We start from the raw sequence: 27,713 nt of genomic DNA, 5'->3' as shown, positions 1-27,713 counted from the left end.
GTCTATAAATTGGCTGGTTTTGTAAATACCCCGTGAAAAAGCAGGCTCCAGATAGAACCCAGATAGAGCTCTCGAGTCACACAATAGCCATTGTATATCCCACGAGAGAGTCCCACGCAGCAGTGGAGGAACAGAAGCGCTATTTGTAGGCTGTTTTGAAGCTTATAAAGGCTCTCTTGTCTCGGACAGCATACAGCTAATTGAGGTCCCTTTGTATACAGAAGTAACAAATAAAACCGCGGCAAGCTCCCGGCCGGAGGACTGAGCTCTGGCTAACCAGCCCGGCCACCCCAGCCCTCGGGCTGCCCCTTGGTCAGCCCTGGCCAAAGCACAGACGGAGCTTCGCAGAAAATCTGCGCTCACAGACGGGCACTGTCTCGCAGCAGAAGGCAGGGATCTGCGCAACAAGGGAACATTGTCTATAGTCCTTCGTCCACGTACCGAAAAAGAGGAGACGTGATGTCCCGTTTTTCCGTCTTTTCTGAACAGCCCAAGTGAACTCGCGTAGTTCAGACGGTGCGTACGGTGGAATGGTAGCGCGGCTGCTGGTGTGAGGGATCTCGGAGCCTTCAAGGACGTGTCAGGCCTTGCCGTTTCATACCCGCCATGGAGCTTGGCCTAGGTACTCCACTCAACGCTTGTGCTACGCACACGAGCTGCATCTTTTCTAAAAATTGCCAGAAGGTCATCTTTTCTCTTCATGCTGTCATGGAACTCTTCAAGACCAGACATTGGTGTATTTCCACTTTTTTTTTTCATACAGATTCTTTTTTTATCTGACGGAGGCATTGTAATCCTGAATTCCCCCCATTGACTAACATTGGCTTACTCTGTCACATCACCCAGCAGAGTGATGTTTTCCATAAATATCTTGGAAGGCAGAACCACAACCTAACAGATATCCTCCTTACTGCATAATTCTATTACTGATTATAATTTTATACTGTTGTGATTTCATACTGTTATTCCAGGATTGTAATTCCTGCCAGTCACTGAGTTGCAAGGGAAATGAAATGTACTGCTTAATTGTTTGATAAAAAAAGTCAAGGTTCTGAACTGAAAACGTTTTCTGTGTGTCAGGAGGGTTAGTAGCACAGGGAGTAAAAGTGATACTAATTTATGAGAGGGAAAAATTCCCAGTTTATGATGTGCAATAACTTTCTCCACAATATGAGAAGGTTTCAGATAATATTTACACCTGCTTTCCTCTTCTCCCCTTAACTGTTTATGTAAGGTATACATGTCCAAAGCAAGAGACAGGTATGGAGCTTTTCCAGACATCTGGGTTTATTTGCTTACAACACCAGCGCATCCACTTCAGTGGGTAGTTACCATAAGCTCTGTCCTCCTGGAAACAAAGGTGCATTTTGATTTTTGCTGCTGTTGTGATTTTGGGTTGGGGTTTGGGGGGGGTTGTTTTGGTTTGTTTTTTTAGTTTTGTGGGGTTTTGTTTGTTTGTTTTAAACATTGAGGCTATTAATGAGCCATAAAAAAATATAAGTAGAGACAAGAAATTTATGATGTTTACTACAAGGCAGACAGACAAGGTCTGTGTTATGTTTTTCACTTTCCCGCAATTGACCTTGACATGTTTATCTTGTGGCTAAATACAGTGCTCATCTCCACAATATTTTTGTAATGAAACAGTTAATGTTTCTTATGTATGATAAAATATACCATTTACTAGTGCATATGAAGCCTCTATAGGCTTCAGGAGCAAGTAGGAAAGGACTTTGTTCTCCTGTTGGGATTCTACCAACATGAACTTAATTGGGTCTTGTAGAAAGAGCACGTGAAATGCTGTAAAGCATAGTCATAAGTGTTCAGAGGCTGCTTCTTGGGTGTTGTAAACACTGAAGTCAATATAATGTGCTATGATCTCTGTCATACTTTTTCCTCCCTGGATTACTTTCATTGACACATTCAGCTCAGTGAAACTAACCTTTATACAAACTCTTTGTTGCACAAAGTTTGGAGATGACTTGATGTGTTTTCAAGTCTTTATTTTCACAGACGTCCTTCCCTTTGTGCCACTGATTATGATACAATTCCTAACATATCTTTCAAATACAAACATGGAAATTTTGTATCTTGTCTGGCCTGCAGAGAAAGAAAGAATGCTTATTATCAGTGATTTCAGTCTGGTAATCCAAATTCACAGCAAAGGTAATAATGTTCCATCTTGTGTGCTGAATAGGTAAATGGTTTCATTTCATTTGCATCGATCTGAATGGTGGAACATGTGTTGTAACAGAAGAACCAAACTAAAACTGAAAATAACTTGAAATACTTGTAGTCTATGCCTGCTTTTAGTGAATGATTTTAACCAAAATACTTACAGTTTACAACTGAGCTGTTTGGTAATCAGCTTTAATTGAGGGGTTTTTTTTTCCCCGCTCAGTTTGGCTAAGATTTTCATGGAGGTATTCTCCCAGTGCACCCTGATTAATTTACCAAAGCTTTATTCTCTGGCTTAGAGATAAGAATGAAATTATTTAGAGATTAATCCATTTAGCTAGCTAAATATGCTGTATCTGATCACAGAATCAAAAATTCTTTAAATCCAATGCTTATGTCAAGACAAAGATATTTCACAGTAAAATGTTCTTCCAGCCCCGTGAGCTAAACTTCTGCAAGGGATGGGGTTTGGTGTGACCTACAGGTTGAACATAATGTTGAACATGAGACAAATTCATGTGCTACAGATGGTCGTGGAAAATATGTTGACTTTGAGTGCTAGCAGAATGGGTAATCTAGTGCACATGTACGTAACTCCATGTGCAGCTGCTCTGTAATCCTGCAGAATTTAAAAAAAAGGGGGGAGGGGGTTAGGTGCTTCAGCCATTGCATTGAAGAGATGATCAGTGAAGCTAGTCACTGTCTCCTCTTCCTCCCGCTCTTACTTTTGTAGCAGGATTTCCATCTGGACAGAAACACTGCGATCGCAGATCAGAACGAGCCTTAAGCCATATCCTGCCCTGTTAAAATTCCGTTGGAGAATGAATCACATACTGATTTGGAAAGACTTTCTGGTTTATGCTGTGTGTTTTGCATTCTGTGAAAGAATTCACATTGCTTTCTTTGTTTTGTTTTACTGGATGACTTTTCATTCCATGTGGGGAAAGTGCTGATTGATAAGCAAATAGAAGAACCGAGACTGTCCCTCTGAAAAGGGGAAGTTAACAGCCTTCTCAGAGGCCGGTTGGCACTGTCTGCTTTATCCATTTGAACCAAGACACTGCTGAAAAGTTAGATCAAGTCTTCTGCCTCAAACAGCAAATGTGAATTTTAACTTTTCTCACAGGGAAATGAGTATCCAAGTGGCGGGGACCCTAAACGTAGAAACAAGCTCTCCACTTTCTCACCCACTCATTTTGTCCTCAAGTCAAATGTTGAACTGTGTTAAAGGAATGGTAGATCTTGTGACGAAAATGCTGTCCTACAGGAATTCATATGTAATAAGGTTTTTAGCTTGGGACATTTTAAAGTCTCTTACACATCGTAAGTCTTCCATCAATGGTAGCTCAACAGGTCTGCTCATGGATCCCACGCTAATACCGTTAAAGCAAATAACTGTGGATATGTTCTTCAAGAAGATCCACCCTATAGACTTCATCCCTTATTTGGTGCACCTCACTTTAATCCAGTCTGTCTACTAGATGTTCGGTCTTTACTCACTTTTTATAACACTGTGAGTTTAAAATGGAACAACTGCCTTTTTTCAGAAGGAGTTATTAAGTAAGAAAAACCTGGAACCAGCAGCAACACAGAAAACAGCACCTGCACGCTTGGCAATGCAGTCCACTAGAAACTCTCTCTTCATATCGTGCCAGCTGACAGCCACACAACGTTAAGGCTTTGATTCTGTCTTCAAAGCCTGCGTTGCAGATGCTCCCAAGCTCTTCAAAGACCGCCCGGCCACCCGTGGCCTCGAGTGCCCCACGTGGCTGCACAGTCCTGTGGCAGTGGAAGTGCCTGCCACCAAAATAAGGCGAGGGAGTATTTAGGAGAGACGCTTTTCAGCAGATGGCCCACAAGTGTAGAATTTACTCACAGTGCGTAACAGAACGACCACAAACCTTGTGACGTTTTCAACAAATTATAAAGCATGCCGTTTCTGCATGATTTTCGTGCATAACAAAACATTTGAGGGGGAAAACCCCAAGAATATAAGGGAAATTGCAGGGGTGAGACCTGAGCTTTGCGCATTTTGTCTAATGCGTGTACGTGATGAAATGGTTTACTGGTGACTGCAAAATACACATGAGAGAGACCCGTGAACCCTCATAATTTGAATTATCTGTTAGAAATATGTGGGCAATTTGAGGACTTACCACCATTTCCAAATGACACACAAAAGAGCTCGAGACTTGTATAAAAGTCTGTGTTGCGTTAATCCCTGTTCATTGTGCACTGTCAGTGTTACCAACTGAAGCACACAAATATGCTACTAGTAAGTGTACTAAATATACTTCTGAGGTACAGTAACAACTTGAAAAAATAAGTGGCCCACCATTTTTCTGGCATTTCAGAAAGCAAATAAACCCCAGTATGCTAGGAAGTTCAGAGGCACTTGATCCATTCTAAGAAGTTGTTATGTTTATCAAGTGACAGGTACTGAGCTTTTGGAGTATCACCTTTGGTATATTCCTGTTCTCTGTAAAAGTGAAGCTTTGCATAAGATGCTTGCTATCACGGTTAGTAAATTGCACCAAGATTATATAGTGAGCACTCACTTGTGTGCTGTCTCCCTTTCTCTCTGTTTACCATTTTGCAAAACCAGTTGTGTGTTCTGGAAGATGCTCATTGATATTTTTCATTGTAAACAGATGAAGTGATGCTTCTTTCTGTTATATTTATTTAACTACATAGGTATTTTACCCAACAAACAGGCATTTACAATAAAAAATTAAAACTTCTGATTTAAGTATTGGATTATAAGGTTAATCCTTATTGTCCGCATATTGCTTACTTATTTTCAGAAAGTCTTGAAAAAATCACACAATTCCTTTAATAGCATTTGGAATTGTCAGTTTGTTTTCTTTTTTTTTTTCCACCTCCTGCCCTCTTCCACTACCCCCTGCTCTGAAAATGTAATATATTAGATTTCTTTTATATATATATATATATACACACACACACAGATAGATATATATATATATACACACACACGTACTTTTTTCCTAAGCGACTTTAGGATCCCTGAAGGGCCACAGGTACATTGAATTTTTTCTCCTCCATTCCCAGAAGGTTTGGCACTGACTTAGCTCTTGGAATGGGAAAAGTGGGAGAAAATTCCTGGAGTGGAAAAAACTGGGTGCGTGTGTTGGGGGAGAAACAGCAGGAAGGAAGCTGAGGAGGAGTAGAGTTGCTATAGCTGGGACTGAGAGATGTGATGACAGTATGTTAAGAAGAACTAGTACAGAAAGCAGAATAGATTCTTGGTTTTTTCAGTCCTTCATCAAACAGTGTGTTAAAAACACAAACTCTAAATGGTGTGTAAATAAAATGAAGTCTGAATAGTACTGCGTCTGTAGCATTTCAAGGAAAACAATGTGAAGGCAATCTGAGAATTTCAGTCACACTGCTAGCTTGTGCCCACTATTGTCACTGGATTTCCTGAATAGTCTCAGTTTGTGTCAGCGCTCTCACACCGTTTTAAGAATTTGTTCAGAAAGCTTCAAGAATAAAGTAAATGAAAATGAAATTCTTTGCTGGGAGATTATAAAACAGCTATGAAGATAACGTAGTGCTGCAGGTGAGAGGTTCTGGATCTGTGGGATAGTCGCTGGGATCCTTGAATTGATGTGTATACCAGATAAACTCTAGGAAATAAAAATTGTAAGAGAAGTATTATATAGACTTCTTTATAAGAAGATGAAATTGCACCATGTGAGTTTTATTGCTTTCAAAAAGCCTGAAAAATTTTGCGATTTCTTGTTATTATCATTTATTCTATTCAGTTTTTTGTTTACCGTGTTTTTTTCTTTGAAGATAAGTGGAGAACAAGTTAATGAAACGTATAAGAAGTTTAAGGGAACATTCATTCAGATCTTCTTAATTGCTGGAGCCAAGCTGAGCTTTCATTTGTATACATTGTATACATTTACCCACTAATATCAGAAAGTTGAATCATATGAATGACAGCAAGGTTTATATTTTGTTTATTTTGTTGAAACCGTTTAATGCAAAAATTGGAATAAATTATGTCAAGAAAAGGCTTGTTTTTCCTGAGCACTCAAGAACCGCTCTGTACTGAGGGTAGAGAATAGATGCAGCTCCTAGTTTCCTAAGATGGGATGCATTAGATTATAAATCCATTCTACACTTGGTCACAGCAAAATGTTATCTGAAGATTAGCAAAATATTTGTTGTTCTGGAAAACAGTGGGAGTATTTTAAAAATAGCTTGAGATTACACATCGGTTGTGGCTTTCTTTTTTCATTGTTGTTACTTTGATGTTTTCATATCTGGTCAAAAGAGAGTGTAGTATTAATACCTTTCATTCAGTGCTTTCGAAGGGTGCCTGTTGGTTGTAATTCTCTGCAAGCTGATTTGATGCCCAGCTGGGAGATGACACACTCAGAGAGTTGATAAAACTGCCTAGTACTAAGGTATGCATAAACTGTGCATTTTAATGAAAGCTGACACCTATGTGTAAGTAAGAGGGACCTTATATTGCACTCGCATCCCTTGAAATTACAAGATCAAGCTCAAATACTCTATGAAACAACGAAGTATAATGTTAAATGAAAATGTTTCTGCTGTGCTTAGATCTTATTTCTTTTATCTTACCATTTATTTCTATGTCGGAGTGGCAGCGTAGCAATTTGAAAACTCTGCTTGCCTGTGTTCAACTGCCACAAATATTTTGGCAATGTAGTTATTATAAAGGATGTTTGAAAAAGAAGACAAAGTTTAAGAAAACATCAGAAAACAAAGTAGAGAATGTTGAATATGTTCAAAATATGTCCCCTGTATGCAATATTTGTTCTAGAAATTTCATTCCAATTTATGCTCCGTCAGGGAGCATAGTATACCACCAGTCTGTTTGGATCATTGCTAAGGACCAAAGACAGCTTACCATGTAGATGCACTAAGAGACTTGTAAATACCTACATGTCAAAGGACTGTTTTCAGACGTCATTCAGGAAATTGATGCATTTTGGAAACCTCAGGTTGAGTTACTCTTGAGAGGAAAAGCAGGTCAGAAAAGGCCCATGGGTCGCCAGAAGAAAATACCAAAGCAAGGGAGTGTTAGCGCTGCAGGTCACAGCTCTGGCACTTTACAGCCTGAGGAATCCATCCTCCTGCTCCTGCTCCCACCGCCCAGCGCTGAGGGCTGCGACTTCAGCGGGCATCAGCATTGCAACCGGCAAAGTACACGCTGTGACTTCAGTGCAGTGACGTTATATGTGATCGCTCAGGTCTTGACAGGTCTGTACAGTCATCTGTTAAAGCCATTGGCATTTACAAGCGTGATTGTCTTCTCCGTTTCCCACCAGCTGACCCTAAGTCTTAGACGTTTTCTAAATCACAGTTAGAAGGAGGAGAAGCTCTTGCCATGCAAATCTAATAGCCAGTTAGAGGATTCACGTGTCACGGGAGAGGTCCAAGGTCCTCTCCCTCTTCGGCATGATTATCAGCACGAATTGAACCTGGCCTTCCTATGCAAGTCTGAAAACTATAATGCTTTTGAGCCAAATTTCTTTTTCTGGCTTAGTTCATAGACATTACTATTTAATACAAGTTAGAATAACGGTAGAGCAGGCTTCTCACCGGAGGAGAACTTGAATTCAAATCTGTGGTCTGATTTAGAGGAGGTCCTCTGAACAGGATAGAGGATAAAGGGCTAACTGTATTAGACTACTTGAAGTCTGTAAGCGTGAAACTCGTGTAAAGACATTCCTGTGGTCTGGAAATGTCACCTTTTTACAGTAGCATGAACCCCTCCCTTGTGCAGTGTTTATTACCTTGCCTTAGGTGACCAAATGAATATGATTCTTCCAAAGCTCTCATTTCCCATCTATTATACGGCAAATCCAGGCTTGTGCCCTGGGGCTTTGAATTCCATTTAGCAGCAATACATCTGAACATTTAATTGCGCAGTGTCAGCTTACATCCTTCCTGTAGCTCTAGTCTAAAGGTGTTTTTTCTTGAGAGAAAGCAGCAGCATTATCTGGTATTTATTTATTTATTTAAGGGGGTTTTATATTTTCCATCCAAGGTAACTGACTGTCCTTGGAACATGTGCCTGTTAGCTGAAAAGATGATGGCATTTCCAAAGGTGCTGAACACAGCTTTTCATTATATTCACTGGTATCTAGGAGAGCTCATAATTTCTAAAATTCAAGCAATAAAATAAACAGTGTTTCTGAAGTTGTAAATGTAAAAAAAATGTTGTTTACATAATCAAAATATTACACAGGAAAAAACGTGTTTATACAAGCCTTCGGTGTTGTAACTTTTGATCGTGGTCTCAAAGCAGATGTGCCTTTTCAGTTAAACTTGAAATACACCCTGATAATACACTGGTGGCTGGTTGTCGTGGATGGAGCCATGCACATCACTCCTAAGAGAGAAGCAACAATGTGCTTTATTGGTGTGAGACAGTGAGTTAACAAAGTTCAGTGGTAAACGTGATGGTGGTTTAACAAGACTCGATGGCAAGGTACGCTTGAGTATTTACTGCATAGAGGACAGGGTCAGACAAAACTGCCAGGGAGACCTTCCCATTGAGTCATGAGGTTCAGAAAGGACCCCCTCGCGTTCTAAACCCCTTCTGAGAGGGGAGTTTAGGTGCAGCTGGATCCAGACTTAGTCCCAGACTTGGTCAAAAGTTTATGTCTAAAGGATTATATGTGTGCAATCAATCCTTGCTATCATTTAGCTAAGATTTCAGTTTCAGCGCGCTTGTTCCCAATTCACTTACCGAGTACCTGACGCGGTAAGGACTCTCTCAGCCTCGAGGAGTAACCTTGAGAGCTGTCCCTGCCCAAGGGGAGATCCTGGTGTGCAGCCTGCTGCCGTGCAGGGGAGCTCAAGGGACCCTGGGCTGTCCACTACGTGTGGAGTAAGGTGATTGACTTATTGTCACATTTGCATACCAGCCGTCTTTTGGTTGGCGCATGCTCAATTAGCCCTCGGCTGCTGTGGTGTTGTGTGTCTCCCCCAAATCTGCTTTGAGCATATGCAGCCATCGTGACCAGACGCGTCCACTACAACCGACCGCCACTGGTGGGTGTCACCTGAGGAGGGTTATGGGAAATACAGGTCAGGTTGGGGGGGAGCACACCGTCACAGTGGTGGTGGTGGTTTGGGGTTTTTTTCTGGGTTTTTGTTTTCCCTCTCTAAGAACCAGTGAAAAATTGATTACTTGAGAGGTTTCTGAAGCACTAAGTTTTAGAGAATTTGGGGGTTATTTTTCCCTTTCAGTGGGAAAAAGTCATGCTTTTCCCCACATAAATCTGTCATTTGACCAATAACTATCTATGTATTCACTCAAGTATATATGAGTAATACCTTATATGTATATAAAAAAGAGAAGAATCTGAAGATAAGTCCATCACTAATTTTTGCTTGTTCTGACGATGCAAGAGATAAGCCATTGGCAGAAATTTGCCCGCAGTTTAACAGAAATACAGGATTGGATGAGCAGGCAGTCTGGCAGATGGGGATTGTTTTTACACCTACCTGTTGATGCTAGTTAGCAGTGTGCATGGGTAGCATGCATTTTTGAGATGTTACTAGTCCTTTTGTCTGGAAAAGCTTAAATTAACAAAAATCCATGGGAACAACTACTTCCCTTGCTATGATTACATGAAACAAGCTTTTTCAAATTTTCCAGGGTGAGGCCTCTTACTATATGACGTGGCACTCGATGACTGTGATGTGCCAGAATAATCCATGTAGTTTGAGGGAAGGCTGAAGGAGAAAGCAGCTCCAAAAACTGAAGTACAGCTGTAAGCACACCTTTTCAAAACAATTAAAGTCTTAAAATGATCCTGTGTTTGGGTGCCTTGTTAGGTCTGGTCTGCTGCATTCACAAGTCAAAGATGTTCTGTAATTTCAGAATTACAGATCGTCCAGCAATGAGTGAGGACACAGAGGAAATACACATTCAGTCCCACTTAAGTGTTTTCAGTCCAAAGGCCATATTGCTGGATGTTTTTAAAGATACTGTTCTCCTACATTAACTCTCTTCATGTTTATTCCCTCCTGCAGAAGAGGAGAAAACTAAATTTGTCTGTGTTTTTCTACGCCTGATTTAGGCATGTTATTTCAGAAAGCCATTCGTATTCAGACACCTAGTAAACAAAATCTGAAATGCACTGTCACTTGAGATGGACTCCCACATTTCTGTCAATAATGGGACTGGCAGGGAAACGTAAGCCATTCCTTCACAAATCGTGGAATTTGCTGAATTTGCGTCTGAGGACCACAGCATAGCCACTGTCCTGCAGGGTTTCTTCTTGGAGAAAGGTGCATGTTACAATTCCAGCCCTGCATTTTAAGCTACTTTGGATAGATCTTGCAGTGTGATGGTTCTGATGAAACTGGGAGTCTTGTGCACTTTACCTAGAAGGCTTTGCTATGTGAGTAAATACGACAGCCTGGCAGAGGATGGAGAACCTGACCTGATCCTTGTCTCTGTGCTGTGCCTGGCACAGCTATGAAACCAATTTTCCTTGCCAAATAACAGACCCTCTCCTTTTGGGATGGCATCATCTCACAAACTGGGCTCACTTAAACCCAACTAGTTCTTCACCCGAGACATCCCACACCCCCCTTCCCATCCTAACTCTTACTTCTGTGCTTTTGTATACAATAAAATTTCAGTCTGGCCCTTTATATCTCCTGGCTTTAGAGTTCCAGATATTTTTTCTTTTCTTCCCTGGAACTCAGCTGGCTGAAACTTGGAGCTTGTGACAGAAGGACAAACAAAAGGCGAGGTTTTGTGTCAAGCACCTTTTGTCTGTCATTAAGTGTTCATGTCAAAGAGGTTTTGTTGATGAACAGCACCATAAGTATAAGCAAGTCTGATTCTGTTAGAAAGCTCCATGCAAAAAAAAACTTAGCGAAGGGTGAATGTGATAAAATGTTGACAAAACTCAAGTATGTTAATGATTTTAATTACCTGGCTTCTACTTGCATTACATTCGTACATTACTTTGGAGATGAACACTTTCTCACTGAGCCCAGCCTTCGTGTGGTATCTCAGACCACTGTTACCTTCTTGGTTAAACGTTACTTATCCCTGTTCTCTTCTAAGTCAGCCAGTGCAAATAGCAGAACAAGCAAAGCTTCCAAAACTTGAAAATCAGGAAGGAAATGGGACATCCAAAGGTTTCCTGTGATTACAGTGCTTTTTATGCGGAGCCAGAAGTGCTTTCTACGGAGAGCAAATTTCTCTAATAGTTACTGTTTATAGGAGTTTGAAGACTGTGTTCAACGGCATTTGTCTCTGCCAGGAAGCATCCAAGACAAAGTGTAGTTGTATAATAAATTAATCAAAGTAACTGATGGCAGTTCTGGACTGCTGCATTGATAACCTGTTCTGCCCCTGTGGCAAGGATTGTCCCTCATTTTTTACCTGATAGCGTGGTGTATATCACAATGACTCTTTGCTATTTGGGTGTCCTGGGTGCAGCCATTATGAAGCTGTTTAACAGGAGCAGCTGCTATGAAGAGATAATCAGCGGTAAGGGTGAATATTCTTATAAATGAATAGTTTGATTTAGTTTACCTTTTGGTCTGTGGGAGAAAGCAAGATTCCAGTTAGTTTCCCAGTACTCATCTCTCTAATCGAGCCAATTTGTATGTTTTAAAGCTATCGACAGGGTTTAGTACACGCATTCAAAATATAGTGCCGTTAGAAATTTGAAAGCGATTGAGTAATTCACGACAGGAAAGCTTTAAATGGTCGCATTTGTTTCTGTCCGTATCAAGTAGTTCCCTATAGTCATCCTTTCAGAAGACCCGGTGCCCTGGGCCACGGGAGAACAATCCGAGGCGGAAACGCGCTGCCCGTTGCGGCGTTTCCACTCATCTTCCTGACCCGTAAATAAAACCCGCTCCGAACAATGATGGGGCGATGGTGAACGCGGCGCGGCGGGGCCGCACGTGCTGTTTTGTGAAAGAAACCTTGGGAAGTGAGTCAGGCCTTTATTCAAGAGCTCTGGACGCTAAATTTATCGGAGAAGCGTCGAGCCAGGTTGGCGTTACGGAGCACAGCCGGGCTTTGGGCCGCCTCAAAAAGCGCTTCCCTCGGTTTTGTGTCTGGAAGAGCCCCGGCGGTGGGGTCCGGCCAAGCTCAAAAACCCCAAAACCCCGGTCCCAAAGTGCGCTGGGAGGCAGAGGAGGGCGGCGAGCCCCCCGTCCCCGACCCGGGTGTCCGAGTCCGTGTGTCCGTCCCCCGCCTCGGGGGGGGGACGACGACTCCGCCGGCAGCGAGGTGGAGCCGGCGGGGCAGGGGTACGGGGGGGGGGGGGGGGCGGCCAAGCGAAGAGCCAGCCCAGCCGCAGCCGGGGAATTCTTTCCCCTGCCGGCCGCAGCCCAGCCCGCTTCTCCTCCGCTGCGGACCCCTCGGCGGTGAAGTTTTAACGCTCGGGGAAGGGGGGGGAGCGGCCGTTCCCCAGCGGCGGCTGCGCGGCGGGACAGCCCGCCCGGCTGCCCCGAAGCCGCCGGCGGCATGAGGGCGGACCGCCCCCGCCGGGGGGGACGGGGACGAGGAGGAGGAGGAGGAGGAGGAGGATCCCGGGCGGCCCCTGCTCCCCGGGAGAGCCGCTGGCACGATGGCTTCCACAGGTAGGGGCTCGGCTCCCCGCTCCCCGCAGCCCTCCGCCCCTCCTTTGTGCGGTTTTTCTCCGGCTGGCGGCTCGTTTCCGCGGGGGTTGCGTTTCCCCGGCCGCCTTCCTACCGCCGGGGGGGTGTCTGTGTGCCTCTGTCTGTCTGTCTGTGTCTGTGTCTGTCTGGGGTCGAATAACGCCGGTTGCGGTTGTGCAGCAAACGGTCGGAGCCCGCCGAGAAACTGAAAGGGTTTCGCGGGCGAGGGGGTTTGTCAGCGTGAGGAGGTTTTGGGGGTTTTTTTTGTTGTTTTCTGCGGTCGGCGGCGGAGGGCAGGGGGCTGGGTTCGTGAACTTGGGAAGTTATTCTTCTGCTGAGGAAGACTTACAGGTTTTTTTTGGGGGGACGAGTGGTTTGTTTTTTCAAAGTAGAAGAAACGGGGACTGTCTGGAACGTATATAATTGCTGACTACGTACAAAAACGTTGTCCAGGCTGATGCTTTTTTCCTCCCCCAACGAGTTCCTAGTAGTGTTACAGCAGCATTAAATCTCCTTTCAAAAGCATGCAAAATGAACTGACTTGGTAAACATAAGTCCTTCCTGAACGAGGAATATCACATCGTTTTCCTGCTTTCTTGCTTAACAAGAAAAACAGCGTATTGTGCCACTAGCACTGGCAGAGTAATTCTTCTGATTCAGGCAGTGCATGTAAAATATTCTCGCTTTCTTACTCCAGATGTGAATTTTCCATCAAAATAGAATACAGCCTCAGAGCAGCCAACTGTTGCATGGTGCGATGCGCAGGGTGCACCAGAGTACTTGAAAGAGCCTGATTCTTTCGGCCTCGATGCAACCAATTTTTTCTACTCAGTCAGTAGCAGCAGATGCTCGTGTGAGGACTGCAACCCTGAAAGGAGAGTTCTTCAGTCACAATTCTTAAGAGACAGACCAAGAAAACACCTAATCGCTTCACTTCTCAGTCCCGTTACATGATGCTGAGCAACACTGAAGATAGACTGAACTGAGTTTGGTTTTGCCTGTTTCAATCCCAGATTATTAAAAGCAGCTTCTGAAAAAGCAGGTTCCTTTTCTGGTCCTAAAATTAAAATGGTTTAGGTACACTACTTCAGAACTAAAAAGCAGCCCTCACTTTGGGTATTCAGGCCGCTGTGAGCTGGGTTCAGCCATTTGTTACAGGCGAGTGACTCCAGAAGAGTGAACTGGTTGAAGACGGTCACCTTTAGGCAGAATTTTTCTGACGGTAGAAGAGCAGGACCAAAGTGAGACTTTTGGTAAAGGTCTGAACATCCGTTTGATTGCTTCCATTCCTCCTGCTGGGTCAGTACTCCTCCGGCATCGAAAGCTGCAGGCTCGGACCTCTCTGGTGCCTGCTGACACCAGGGAACTGGACCGAGATGGGAAAAGGGGAGTTCAAACTCCCTCTTCCCTCTGTTTTTGCCTTAGGAAGAGTAGATAGGATTGTACCACAAAAGTGAAAATGTCACTGATGAGTCTTGGTGCTTGCTTTCCAGGAATACCAGAAAGTCAGCCCCAAGCTCACTCCCTCCTCTGTTTGCTCAGTATTTGCTCCAGTTTGCCCCCCCTACCCCCACCCTTGCCCCCTTTACATTGGTTTTGCAGTGGATCTGTCGGTAGGTACGAGTTGCATTTTTCAGTTCAGCACAGGCAACCCGGACCTGCATCTCCCACATCTCAAGCAATTTTGGGAGCTAGTGAACTTTGGAGCACAGGGCAGAGATTTTACTCCTCTTTTCTGGAAAGGTGCTTGGTCTTTCAGGGCATTCTGCCTGAAAAAGTATTACTATTTATTTTGAAGGTGCCAGTTTGTACGCTTCTGTTGCCTAGTGGGTTTTTTTCCCGTCTAAAACTGTTGCAGTTTAATTTTACAGTTTGGTGAAAATTGTCGTATTCAGCAATGTGAATATCTGAAATTCCACTAGGAGATAAACCACGATAAGAATGGAATTGGCTGTCTCTAAAGCCACTTAACTAATTTGCTGTGAAAACTTAGTGCGGGTATGTTAATAATTAAATTCTAATTGTTTGGTTGGATTTGGTTTTGTATGTTACTGAATGGTCTGCTGTACTTAACAGGCTGAATAGTAGTGCTCTTGTTTATGCATTATGGACTGACAGTGGCTCTCTCTCCTAAAGAGTGTTTTAATAAATGTCACATTTTATGTTTGCATGTGACCTGGATGGCTTGAGGAGATGCCTCCACAGCTGATTTGCATTCCTAAGACAGCAGAGCTATGCTTAAAGTCAATAGCAGAGCATCTGCAAGATCTTCTAAAATACATGAGAAGACATGTGCAACTGATTGCTTTAGTCCCTGGGGAAGTTTCTTTTTTTTTTTTTTTTCTGGGACTATTTGGGAAAATATATTAGTATAAGAAAGTCCTTCAGAAAGGCGCAATAAGAATGCTACTGCTTTGAAGATGCTGCATTGCAAATTCTGTTCAGCAAGTATGAGTTATTTGTATTTCAGTATTTTTGAATGAACGTATGATAGCAAGCATCTGTAACAAACGGCGTAAAGGTCTGCCAATGGAATGGCTATTTCCTCAGGAGAAAAGACGCTGGATAGTAAGATCTTCAGGGCAGGGACTGTGGGTGGGGGAAAGCCGGGTCTGGTAAATCATCCTTTCGATACTTACCCTTGTGCAGACAGGGGCAGAGGGTAAGTGCAATTAATTCCCTGATCCTGGGGTTGCCTGGAGATAAGCTGACCCCTGGCGCAGCTTCAGAGGCTGCATTTGTTTGTTGCTGGCAGGAGGCTCTGTGGGCCCTTATGGGAGCTAGAAGTTGCCGGAGCGCAGGAATGTCCCAGTGTGCACCCACTCTTGTCCTGCATCTTGCCAGCAGGCGAGAATCTCCCGTGGAGGTGGCGAAGCGCCAGCCTTGCTCCCCCAGTGCTTGCTGGGGAGGGCTGCTGTGCCAAGGATGTGTCCTCAGGGGCAACACGGGTGATTTACAGCCCTCTCTAGGCATAAGGCAAGAACGGATTTTTTTTTTTTCCCCCAAATATATTTGAAAGGTTCCCAAAACACAGTGAACGCTTTATAAATGCACACAATAAATAATCACATGAAGTTAGAAGCCTTCGGCACTGCAGCGTAGCTTACCTTCAGTTACCAGCAGTTTGGGTTCCAACTGTTGAATGTGTTATTTCTTCCACCAAATAAATGTCTCTGAGAAATACTTTACCGCCTCTCTAGATTTGCTGTTTTATTTCCCAGGTTGTCAGCCACCACACTGTTGTGTTTTCTGTAAGAGCCAAACATGTAATACATATTCCACCGAGATCCTTCTCAGTACTGTTTAATGAAGCAACTGAAGCTGCCCTTTCCAGCGCCGAGGTTAGTATGTGGATGGATGCTAAAGCCACCATCTTCATAGCTTCTCCAGGTTCAGCCCGACTGATCTGGATACTTGCAGAGAGAGTTGATCCGCTCAGACAGGCATGAGCAGGATCTCCAAGCAATAGTAACTTTGTCTTTCCCCTCACAAGCATGAAAAAAATATTTGTTCTATTATATCTGTTTGCTGTTGGTGGGGTTTGGAAAAGCGGGGGGAACTGAACTGCAGGTGCCACCTGATGGTACATGGTTTTGACTCATGACATGTTCTTCTTCTGAAAGAACATAGGCAGTTGTGAAGAAGAGTTTAAGGATGTGCATAAAAACCAGCGGATTCCAGGCCAACAGAGAAACTGCCCCTGTTCCATCCGTTAAAAAAAAACCAACACAAAACCCCCAAACCTAAACCCCCCTCTTTTTATCCCTCAACTGCATGCCTTTTTTTTCTGTTAGTGAGTTAGACCAGTGGTCTCCGAAGTGGGGTGTGTGCACCCCAGGTGATGCACAGGACGATCCATTGGGGTGTGGGAGGAAAATAGTAGAACTTCAGTAGTACATCTATACAATTCATATTTAAATAAATATACATATATTGGGGGGGAGGCCTCAAAAATTTCTTATTGGTGGGATATGCAACTAAAAAAGTTTGGAAATGACTGTGTTAAGACTCTTCTGCGTGAGGAAATTAGTGTTACCGTAGAAAGATAGAAATGATGTTTGGGAAGCACCTCAGGGGCTGTGTAGTCCAACCTGTGACTCAAAACAGGACCATTACAAGTACTGGATCCTGTTTTGTCTGAGTTAGGAAACCCCCTCCTGGTGGAGGTTCCACCACAACCCTGGTTAACCTCTTCCAGCATTGCACCGCCCATGGTGACAAAGCTCTTTTTGATTTCTAGTGAGAATTTCCCCAAGACTTTTTTGGCTGTCACTACTGAGAAGAATGCAGCTCTGTTGTCTCTTCTGGCAGAGAAGAGACCCTCCTCTAGTAGTTTTAGGCTGCTTTTAGGTTCCCCACCTAGTTGCTTTTCTTCCCCAGACTAAGCAATCCCAGCTCCATCGTCCTGTCGTCATGGGCTGTGTGAGCAAGGCCCCTGGTCAGCTTGGTACCCTTCCACTGGGTCCCATCCAGGTTCTCATGTTCCTGAACTGGTGGCCTAAAACTGAGTTTAGTATTCCAAGTGAAGCCTTCCCAGCATCATATACAGAGGGGTAATAACCAGCTTCCTTTGATCTGCTGGCCGTGTTCGTCCTGCTATAGCTCAGTATGCCTGATTTGGGATGCGAACAAAGTGAAGACTATTTCAGCCTGATACCCACTGCAACTCCTGATCCTTTTCAGCAGGGCTGCTAATTACTGCTTGGATCCCAACCCGTATTGTTGCAAGGTCTTGTTCTGCCCCAGATACAGATTTTTTGTATTTCATGTTGATCTTAAGATTTCTGTTGGTCCGGTCCTCACTCAAGTTCACCAAGGTCCCGATGCTCGTTATTGCCATTCTTAAAGATGGGCTTAATATTATCCCTTTCCTAGTTATTAGTGTGGTTCAGTGAAGCAGAATCATTGGTATGGACATCAACCCTTATTTTAAGTTCTCAGATTTTCTTAAGAAAATTAGAAAGGTGGACTTCCAAATTCCTTCCTAATTGATAACATTCAGTTGCGCGGGAGTTAATCTGAGCAAAACAGGGTCTTTATACCTTAGTTTGTATGCCTTTGTTTTTGCTGTCTAAGGTGAAGTAAAAAGCAAAGAAACGTGAAAAGAAGGTAAAAACTCTGTTAGTATTTTAGGATTATTTTTTTTTCTAAATAATTTAGACTTTTGAAGAAATACTGGGAAAAGCAGGGACTCTGTTGCTATAGTCAAAGTCAGTAAACTAGCTAGTCAGATTGTCAATCTGATCAGATTAGTCAATCTTACAGTATAAAATCCAGTTTATTTATAAAATATACTTGTAGAAAATGTTGTTAGATGTTCATGCTTCCTCAGAGCTCCATGGCAGTGGAGACTTTATATAGCTTGGTGACTACGGTGGGCCAAATGACAAGGACCTGATTCAGCATTTGGTTGCTGCGGGTTTTGGGGGGAGATTGCTGGAATAACAAGCCAGCTAACGATGACAATCGTTATCTCAGTCTACAAGATGTTATTACGAAAGTTTCTTAACAGATACCTGTTCTCTAAAATATAAACCTTCCAAATCTATCCTACAAAAAATGTGAAGAACATTAACTTCTTTTTTGATGACAATGAACAGGAGGGTGTTTTGTTGCTGCCTGGGGTTGTTAAGGGTTTTGCTTTCGGTGTGTATGGCTTAGGTCAGCTTACTTGTGTTTTAACTCTTCCCAGCCAAAAGAAACAGTAATACAGTAAATTAGGTGTTGTTCTCAGAGCTCTGTGTTTGAAACACTTAGGAAATAATGGTGGAAGCTGGCTAGCAGCAACAGCTTAGGGGAATTTAGCCCTGAATGAGAGGTGGAACAACTCATGTTGGAAAGGATAGCATACACTGTGCAAAAAGAGGTAATAAAGGTATTCTCTTCCCTGGCAGCTGAAATTATAAAAGCCAAGATCTTAAGCATCTTTCATAGATTTCCACATATTCCATGGAAAGGAAGGAACAGCGGGACCAAAGTTGATGGTTTCATGGAAGAGAATAATTTGATTCACTATTTTTGTAAAATTGAAAGCAGAATATAGCAAGTATAAAAGGTCAGAGTTTCAGTGAAGTCAATAGTTTGCACACTGACTGAAAGCAAGGAGACTTTCAGCATTATTTCCGTGTCTCTTACTAACTTTGGCACTTCAGCATTTGGAAAAGCAGGAGAGAGAGTGAAAGGGAAGGTGGCTCCCGCAGACGAACTGTAGCGTGCTAATGGACTTGGAAGGGTGTTAGGTTGTTAACTGGTTTAAGTGGGTCATCTCGCTGTCTCCTTTCTCCATACGCAGGGTTTTTAATTCCGCGGAGGTTGCTGAGTTGCTCCTTAGCTTCACTGGTGCCAGTGCTGTTGCTGGCACTCTGTCAGCTGCTGGAGGGACTCTTTCTCCAGGGAGCCAAATCCTTTTGTCAGAAATTCACTGTTTCCAGGGTTTCTGGCTTTACGTAGTAGTATAAGCCTCTGCCGCTCCGTACTCACACTGTGCGGTTGGAGTTGTGCGCTCCTTTTCGCTTCATCCGGTCAGACGAGCTGTCGCTGGATGTTGCACGTCAGTACCTCTCTCCACTGGAGCTCTCTTCCTTGCTCCAATTTTTTCTTCAAAACTGTGATTTTCCAGCTCATCTTTCTGTCAGTATTTCCCTTGCTGAAATACTGGCAAAATGTCTTAGAAGAACTAAAATTGTGGCCACTCGGTATCATTAGCTCTGTACTTTGCTTGGTGGTGGTTTTGCTTTCATTGATTGTTTCCCTGATAAAGCTTTCTCCACTCTTTTCCCTTCGTAGATTTTAAGGTTTGGAAAGAAACATATCTAAGCAAACCTCTTTCATAAAATGTGCTTAAGATCTTCATCTGGTACTTTTTGTCTTACTGATATACTTCAAGCCATGGAGCCATCCACCGTGTCTCTAGATAGGTTGTTCTGGTGCTTAATACTAAAGGCTAGGGTTTTCTTCGATCCTTGCTTTACCTTTCGTTTTATGTGTAACATGTCAGCTCTGAGTTGAGCCTAAATCTTCTGCAAGACGTTCAGGTGACTGACGGACTAAGTTGCTTAATGAATAATAAAATTTAATATTGGAAAAGGGGAGTGGCCATCTTTTGACCCATGGTCTCCTGGATGAAATAAAGTTGTGTCAGCAGAGACTATTGTAATAGAAACGCTTTCAGTTCCCTAGATGTGGGAAGGAGAAGTGAACAGCTCAGCGCTGTGTGGTGGAGTTTACACTGGCAGTAACGTAAACTCCAGTTGGTAGTTGGAGCCAGCTGGATGCCAAGTTGCCACGGAGTTTTTGGTGAATGCTGGGCAGCACTGCGTGCATTTTTTCCAAGATGTTTCAAAGGGAAGAAGATCTTGAGAATGCTTGTCTGGTAGGACAAGTCCAAGGTGAGTCCTGGGAGAATGAGAAATACCAAGACCTTAGTGGGATGCAACCATCCAAAACCAAAAAATTACTTCTGCTGTGTAGAGAAGATACCGAACGTTCTTCCATTACATTCCTAGATGTCTTCAGTTCTGTCTTTGTAGATGAGTTTGTCAGGAAAGCTGTCTCAAGGAATGGGCTCATCAGCTGCTGGTGTGAACAGCGAGAGGTGGAAGCGGAGGGACCTCCGAATGAGAGGGTTGATAGGAGCAGTGTTTCACAGCCGCACGTGCTGTGCCTTCTTGCAATTCTTTTGTTAGGCTGGATTTTTTCATCATTGCTGAAGCCATCAGAGGCTGGATCAAGAAATAGACTGTGAAATTTAAAAGTGTTGCACAAAGCTCCTTATCCTTCTGCTGCTCTTTAAGGCTGGCAGTGGCTCGGTTACTTTGGCTCACTTTAGAGCAATATGCTTTTCTGTGTCCCCTTCAGCTTTTAGGCTGGCCTGAGATAGTTTGGGGGTGGTCAGCTCAGGGGTTTGGGAGTGACTTAGAGCTCCCTTTCCCCAAAAGGTGTAACTGAGGGTCTTGACGGGAGTTTTCAAGCTCATGCAATGCAGGTTAGCTATCGCCTTCTCACAAAAAAAGGACTACAAAGATGGAATATATGAGAAGCTGCTAAAACACAAGGTATGACAGTGGAATGACTGCTCCTTTCACTTCCCTGCCATTGTTGCACCGTTGTCTCCAAAGCTGTGAGGTGATTTTGCCCTTCAGCTGCTACTAGAAAGAGGAAAAGGAACATTTTAATGTATCTTTTATTTGGACCATGGCTGGGTTAAGCCACTCTGGGGTTTTTTTGGTGGAATTTTTTTTCAGGGATCCTTTTTCTTTTTTGTTTCAATAGATTTAGTGAATTAAAATAAAAGTTAATCTATAACATCTTACTTTATATAGCTGTGTCTTAGGCACATCCAGCAGTTTCTGCTTAAAAGTGAAAGAAGCTTGTGACTTGTACAAGTATTTGTCCTTTGCTGCCAAGTGGGACAGTAGAAGAGTAAGCTGGATATTTTTCTGCCTTGCATATAGGCACAATAGTATTCGTTTTCTTCCTGAATGTCACTTTTCGGTAGCGTGTGATGCAGAGAGTCCAACTCCTCTCTTAGGTTCTGCCTGTGAAGTTGATGATCAGTGAATGTAGATAGGCAGGTCTGACCCGGGTGCATGAAGAGACATGAACACGAATGATCCTGGTTTTCTCATGTCGCTTCTTTTAAGTAGGGAGCTGCACTTTTTACACTGTCAGTGTTCTCACAGATGCAATGGCGTGGATTCAGTGGGGGCCTGCAGCAAGAAGGACCGATGCTGTGCAGCAGACACGCCAGGGAAGTTTGTACCATGCAGACAGAATTCTGGTAGAAGCCATGAGATTGCACTGAGTAAATGATTCTGTGAGATAAAAGGGTTAACAGCTGACCGGTGAGTGTGGACTCTGCATCAGACAATAGAGAGGACATAGCTGAAATATTCAGCAAGCTTGTTTTTAATTGAAATGTAAACAAAGCTGCTTTCATGGGAAGTGCCTTTCAGATACACTTGTTTCTAGCCTGGGAAGAGTTGTACAGAGTTCACGTTCTTTCTGCAAATTACATGCCTGGCTGCCAGTGGCTTTTCACTCTTAGTTTAATATTTTACACCTGTGAAAATTGGGTATGAAAAGAAATGCTGCAGGTGTGACAGCGGTCCTTCCATCACACAGCGTTAGGTGCTCTAAAGGTCCAAGGCCTTGGTCCAAGCAATGGTCCAAGGCCTGAAACAGGGAAGAATCAAGTCTTGGTCCAGTTCTTCAAGCAGGTGCTGTTATTGGTGGGAGGAGGAGAGGACTTTGATATGCAAACGCTTTAGATTGACTCTTACGCACATAGCTGAGATTGCATTGGAGTGGGAGAAGATTTTAAGCTGTTTCAGAAGGAGACGTACAACTTTAGTTTGACCAATCCGCCTTCAACTAATCAGCTTTTTCTCAGATAATAGTAAAGACAAAGTAATACTACTTTATTATATATTGAAATCATTGCTTAACATCAATGTTCATAACACTTGGGTAAACAGTCAATCTTTGTAATACTTGTGTAAACAAACACCACTGATTTCAGTAGGAATATGGCCTAAATGATGGATTTATGCAGCCAGCTTTTTCTGACTGTGTTTGCACCAGTATGAGAACGAGTGTAATGTATCTGAGCTATTAGAGAGATACAGATTCAGATTTCTCTAGCTCTTCCACACCATGCACATTTCTGCAGTATTTCCTTAAAGTTCATTTTTATGGCTGGTGTGGATATAGTTAAAGTAATGGGTATAGTTAAAAGACAGTGTTGCAATTTTGTAATGTTTCCCTCATCCAATTACATGTTTGTTCTGTACAGTATGTGTGCTATGTGAGGAATTTAAATGGTTTTCAGTCAGGACACTGATTTGCAGATTTTCTTATCTCAGGCATTTCTTTCAAGTACCTTGCACCCTCCTCTTTCAAATAATAGCAGAGCCCGACTCTGCCATGAATTGAAGGGAAAAGGATTTATTCAGACTTGTTTCAGTGGCGCTCACAGAAATAGTGAGAACCTTCCTCCTTTCTACATTATGAATATTTTCTTATGGAGAAGATGCATTAATATGATCTTAACTCTTTGTAGGGCTGGAATTGTTCCGCAGCTTTCTTCTGTATTTTTTCTCCCTCAATCTTTTGAAGTGTATCTACTCAAGAGGCAGTAGTTAGAGATTGTTTCATTTGTGATCATCTTACTGGGTTCCAGTCCTGCAAGTGCTGAGGTCAATGGAACTATTCAGGTGTATGAAGCTATTCAGATGCACAGGCATTTGCAGTATCTTAGTTCATGGCTTTTTCTGTGGTAGAAAATAGTGCCATTGAACCTGGGCTTATGTGAGTAGGTGTTGGATTGCTTTAGACTATACCAGAATAATTAAATGTAATCCTCATTAGAGCTTGACTGGTTATTAAAATGTACCTGTAAAGAAGGGGATTAAACTGTTCCTGTATAAAGCTCTTCAGTAGTAGCATCCATATTATTCCTCATCTAAATGCATGTGTTTTAACTATATCCTGTAGTATTTATGTCCAGTATAATTAAGTTGAACGTAGTTTAGAGTTGAATCAATTTAGAAACCAATTACTCTGATGCTATTGGCAAGCTATTTGGAAAGAAAAGTTTACAGGTGCTTTACTTTTTTGTCTGTGTGGTGTGAACAAAGTCACACCTGAAATCTGTAGCTGCACTCGTAGCTAACCCGGGTGCTGCTGTGTGCTGCTCAGCTGACTTTCAACCCCAGTTTTGTCCTTTTCTCCTCGTGTAAGCAGAAGAGTGAGAAGACTGGCTCCCTCATCTTTATTCCCTCCCTTCAGCTATTTGTCGACATTGATAATGTCACCCCTGAGCCTTCTCTTCTCCAGGCTGAAGAGTACCAGCTCTCTCAGCCCTTGCTGCTTTGAAAGCTGCTCCAGTCCCAGCAATGCTCTGGGCATCTATGTGGCCTTGTGCCACGTCTCCCTGGTACTGGGGAGCCCAGAAATGGGCACAGCGCTCCAGATGTGGCCTCACTAGTGCTAAGCAGAGAGGAAGGATCGCCTCCCTTGACCTGCTGGCAACACTCCTACTGATGCAGCTCAGGATGCTGTTGACCGCCTTTGCCATGAGGTTGCATTGCTGGCTAATGGTCAGCTTGCTGCCCACCAGGACCCCCAGGTCCTTCTCTGCAGACCTGTCTTCCAACCAGTTGGCCCCCAGCATGTACTGGTGCCTGGGATTATTCCTTCCCAGGTGCTGGAGTTTGCATTTCCCCTTGTTGAACTTCTTGAGATTCCTCTTGGCCCGTTTCTCCCACTTCTCAATGGCAGCACAACCATCTGGTTTATGAGCTACTCCTCACAGTTTTCAGTTGTCTTCAGGCGTGGGGATGAAACTTTGTTCCATCATCCAGGTGGTTAATGAAGGTGTTGAACAGCACTGGCCCCAGTATCAACCCTGGGATATAAAGCTAGTGACTTGCCTCTTAGTGGCCTTGGTGCAGCTGATCACCACCCTCGGGGCCCGGCCATTTGGCCAGTGTTCAGTCTACCTCACTGGCCACTTACCCAACCCATGCTTTGTCAGCTTGTTTATGAGGACGTGATAAAAGCCTTACTAAAGTCAAGATAAGCAACATCTACTGCTCTTCCCTTAGCCCCTGAACTAGTCAGTTCACTGAGAAGGCTATCAGGGCGGATAGGCGTGATTTCCCCTTCGTAAATCCATGCTGACAACTCTCAATCATCTTCTTTTCCTTCACGTGTTTGGAAATGGTTTCCAGGGTTAGTTGCTCCATCACCTTCCCAGAGACTGAGGTTAGGCTAGCCAAGCCTCCAGTTCCCCACATCATCCTTCATGTCCTTTTTGAAGGTAGAAGTGGCGCTTGCTCCCTTCCAGTCTTCAGGAATCTCTCCCAGTCGTTGTGACCTTTTAAAGATTATTGAGAGTGGCCTTGCAGTGGTATCGGCCAGCTCCGTCAGCTCTTGCGGGTGCAACCTGTCAGGCCTCAGTGAACCTACATCTGTCCAGTTTGAGTGCTTGGTCCTCCTCCACCAAGGGTAAGTCTTCCCTGATCCAGGTTTTTCCTGTGGTCTCAGGGGCTTGAGATTCCCAGAGGCCTGGCTCACTTGTAAAGGCTGAGGTGAAGAAGGTTTTGAGCACCTCAGCGTTTTCCATGTCATTTTCCACCGGGTCCCCTGCCCCATTTGGCAGTGGGCTGAATGAGCAGGCTGAATTAATCCTCCAGTTTTCTATCACTTCGGTGTTTAAGTGCACACTGGCGGTGGACACTTGACTAGACATACCCCATTTAGCACTCGGGGCTGCGGAATGCAAACCAACTTGGAACAGATGGGTCTGCTCTCATCTATAGGGCTAGAGAATGTACTCCGGAGAACTGATCAAACAGTTTGAGTAGTGCAATTCTGTAATCTTTATTCCCTCTGCCATTTGTCCTGCTGGATGTTTTCAGCAATCAACATAACGTTGTGAAATAAAATGTTACTGCTCAAACAACTAAAACCTCTTCTTTATAGTCCTATTAAAAGAAAAACAGATTGGTTTCTAAACACTCCTTTCAGTACAAGGTCCATAAAAATGTGAGTTGTTTTTTAACTTGCCTTTTACTTTGTTTCCTTTGCTGCAGAATCTCGGAGTTACACGGAAGCCATTAACCACTCCATGGTGATGTCTGACAGCACTGTGGGCACTAACCCTGCTTTGCTGAGGGCCAACATGCAGACAGATCCCTCCTTTCAGCGCTGTTTTGCATCTTCATGTACTGTTTCCAGTAACACTCCTATCCCAGGGGGAGAAAGGTAGGAAAAGATTCTCCTGCCGTATTGTTTAGTTCTCGTAACTGTAGTTTTCAGCCAAGATGTTACGCTTTCATCTTCATTGCAGAGCATTTGTCCAAGGACTTTGAGTGTGGTTGTGATAGTTGATGATGATGTTGTCCACCAGCTGGAATTTACCACATACACGGATGTTGTTTATACTTCAGGGACACAATTAGCTTTGAAGATAAACAGGAATACAAAAATAAATAGGAATTAATAGCTCAGTTACTTTATTATGTGCTAGCACAAGTTCATACATGCTTTCCTGTGTGCTTAACCAGCTTCTCTAGTGCTTTACTGAAAAGCATTTAATGAAATTTCACATTGGAATAAGTCATATATGAGAGAGAGGGAACACTCTTTTCACCTCAGTGTATGCGTTTCAAGTCAGTAAAATATCAGAGGATTTGGTTTTGGTAGTGAATAGCTGACTCCCTTTCAGCTGCTTAGCAGGCTGAGAGATTTTATTATTTCATATTTGTATTGTGGTAAACATGTAGGGCTCTGGACTAGAGCTTGAATAGTATAAATCTACAAAATAGTCCGTGTCCCAAGATACTTATAGCATAAGATGAGAAGTCACAAAAAACACGGCAAAGATACAAGGAGACCCAGGTTACTGTTAGAAGGTTCAGAAGACCATGACAATGAATGGTCAGTCATTAGCTGTGCCCTTTATTTACTTAATAGGTGAGGTGTTATGTTACAGCGGGTAGGTTTCCTTTTCTATCACTCTGCAACAACATTCCTTTGTGGCTAATTATCCTATTCTTGTTCTTGGATAATTGGCTCCTTTTTCACACTAAGTACTTGGAATGCTGTCGGTTGGTGTGTCAGACTCTCAGTGAGGACTTCAATAATGTTGATACCTATTTATCTTTTATTTATCTTCCCATCTAATTGATTTCAATTTCAATCAGTACTTGGACTGCGAAAGAATGTTTTCGTTTTGTGATGATGAATGTGAATCATAAGACTGAACAAAGTATGTCAGTATTTTCTGAGGAGGAGGCAATGTAACATTTCATTATAAGTGGATGTGAATTAAAAGCTTACCAGGCAATGTAGTCATTATCAAGTTTACATTCGTACTTCAAATTTTATCTAGAAAGTTCTGTTCCCTTCTTTCTAAATATTTTTTCTGTCATTTTGCATTTCATCTAGCAGACAGCTACAGCTGTGGCGGTTTTTTTCTTGCAATGGCACCTTCTTCTATTTGCTTCCCTTCCATTTCTTTATGGCCCTTCTACTTCGATCTGTTCAAATCTACTGGTATCCGTTTTCACAGTTCCCTTTAATTAAAAATCCTTTCTTTTGTTAATATATCTTATGTCAGCTCTTTTCCCTTTGTATCTCACAATGAGTTTGCTCTCTCTACATTTGATATTGCTGGTAATGCTTTCCAGCTACAGTCTAAGGGCATTTCAGTTCTAGAAGCAAGGAGACAATTTAAACTTTTATCAGAAGGTTTCATCAGAAGCTGAGGTTATCTTGCTTAGGAGGATATTTGTTATTCTTCACTTGAGCAGGTGGAACTGCTACCCGGTAGAAAAATCTAATGTTTGCTATTGAGGTATTTAATTCTATCAATCAAAACAATTCCATCATTGAACAAATTAACCACTGGACCTGTCTTCCTTCCTTTTTTAATACAAATTATATTAAAAGGGACCTGGCCTAAGAGTTGGGTCTTGTGAACTGTGTTCTTATTGTAGTTATTCATTTATTGTGTGATGGTGCACAACCATCTCCTTAGCCCATTTCTTTTCTTTTTTCTTTTTCAATGAACGTAAGAGACTGTGCATGTAAGAACTGCTGTGACAGTGTCAGTTTTCTTCCACAAACCTCTGCCTTTGACGGCAGACTTGGCTAAAGAAATTCTTGCCTCCTACTGCTCTTTTCCAGGTAGCACTTCAGCTCACCCCATAGGGATCTCCAGGACCACTCACTGTATGTGAAGCAGTGCTGTGAACAGCCTCACTGGGTTGATTCATATTAAAAGTGACCCTCTCACACAGGGGGAAGGAGGAGTATTTTTAACTGTGGTTAATTTGATGGCCTGGTTTACAGTGCGAGCTCAGAGACTGTCCCATCAGCGT

General features: G+C 43.0%; 1 protein-coding gene across 11 annotated transcripts in view; it reads left to right on the top strand.

Moving 5' to 3' along the window:
• Positions 1 to 27,713, top strand: part of TNS3 (tensin 3) — a 241,833-nt gene that overhangs the window by 192,174 nt on the left and 21,946 nt on the right. For all 11 annotated transcript variants that reach the window (XM_075052342.1, XM_075052341.1, XM_075052340.1 and 8 more), the window contains one exon: positions 25,422 to 25,593. In XM_075052342.1, coding sequence (XP_074908443.1) covers positions 25,422 to 25,593 — 172 coding nt within the window. The remainder of the gene's footprint in view (positions 1 to 25,421; positions 25,594 to 27,713) is intronic.

Source organism: Buteo buteo, chromosome 20 (genome assembly GCF_964188355.1).
Source record: "Buteo buteo chromosome 20, bButBut1.hap1.1, whole genome shotgun sequence".
NCBI classification, from domain to species: Eukaryota; Metazoa; Chordata; class Aves; order Accipitriformes; family Accipitridae; genus Buteo; species Buteo buteo.
This window is presented reverse-complemented; position numbering and strand designations above follow the sequence as displayed.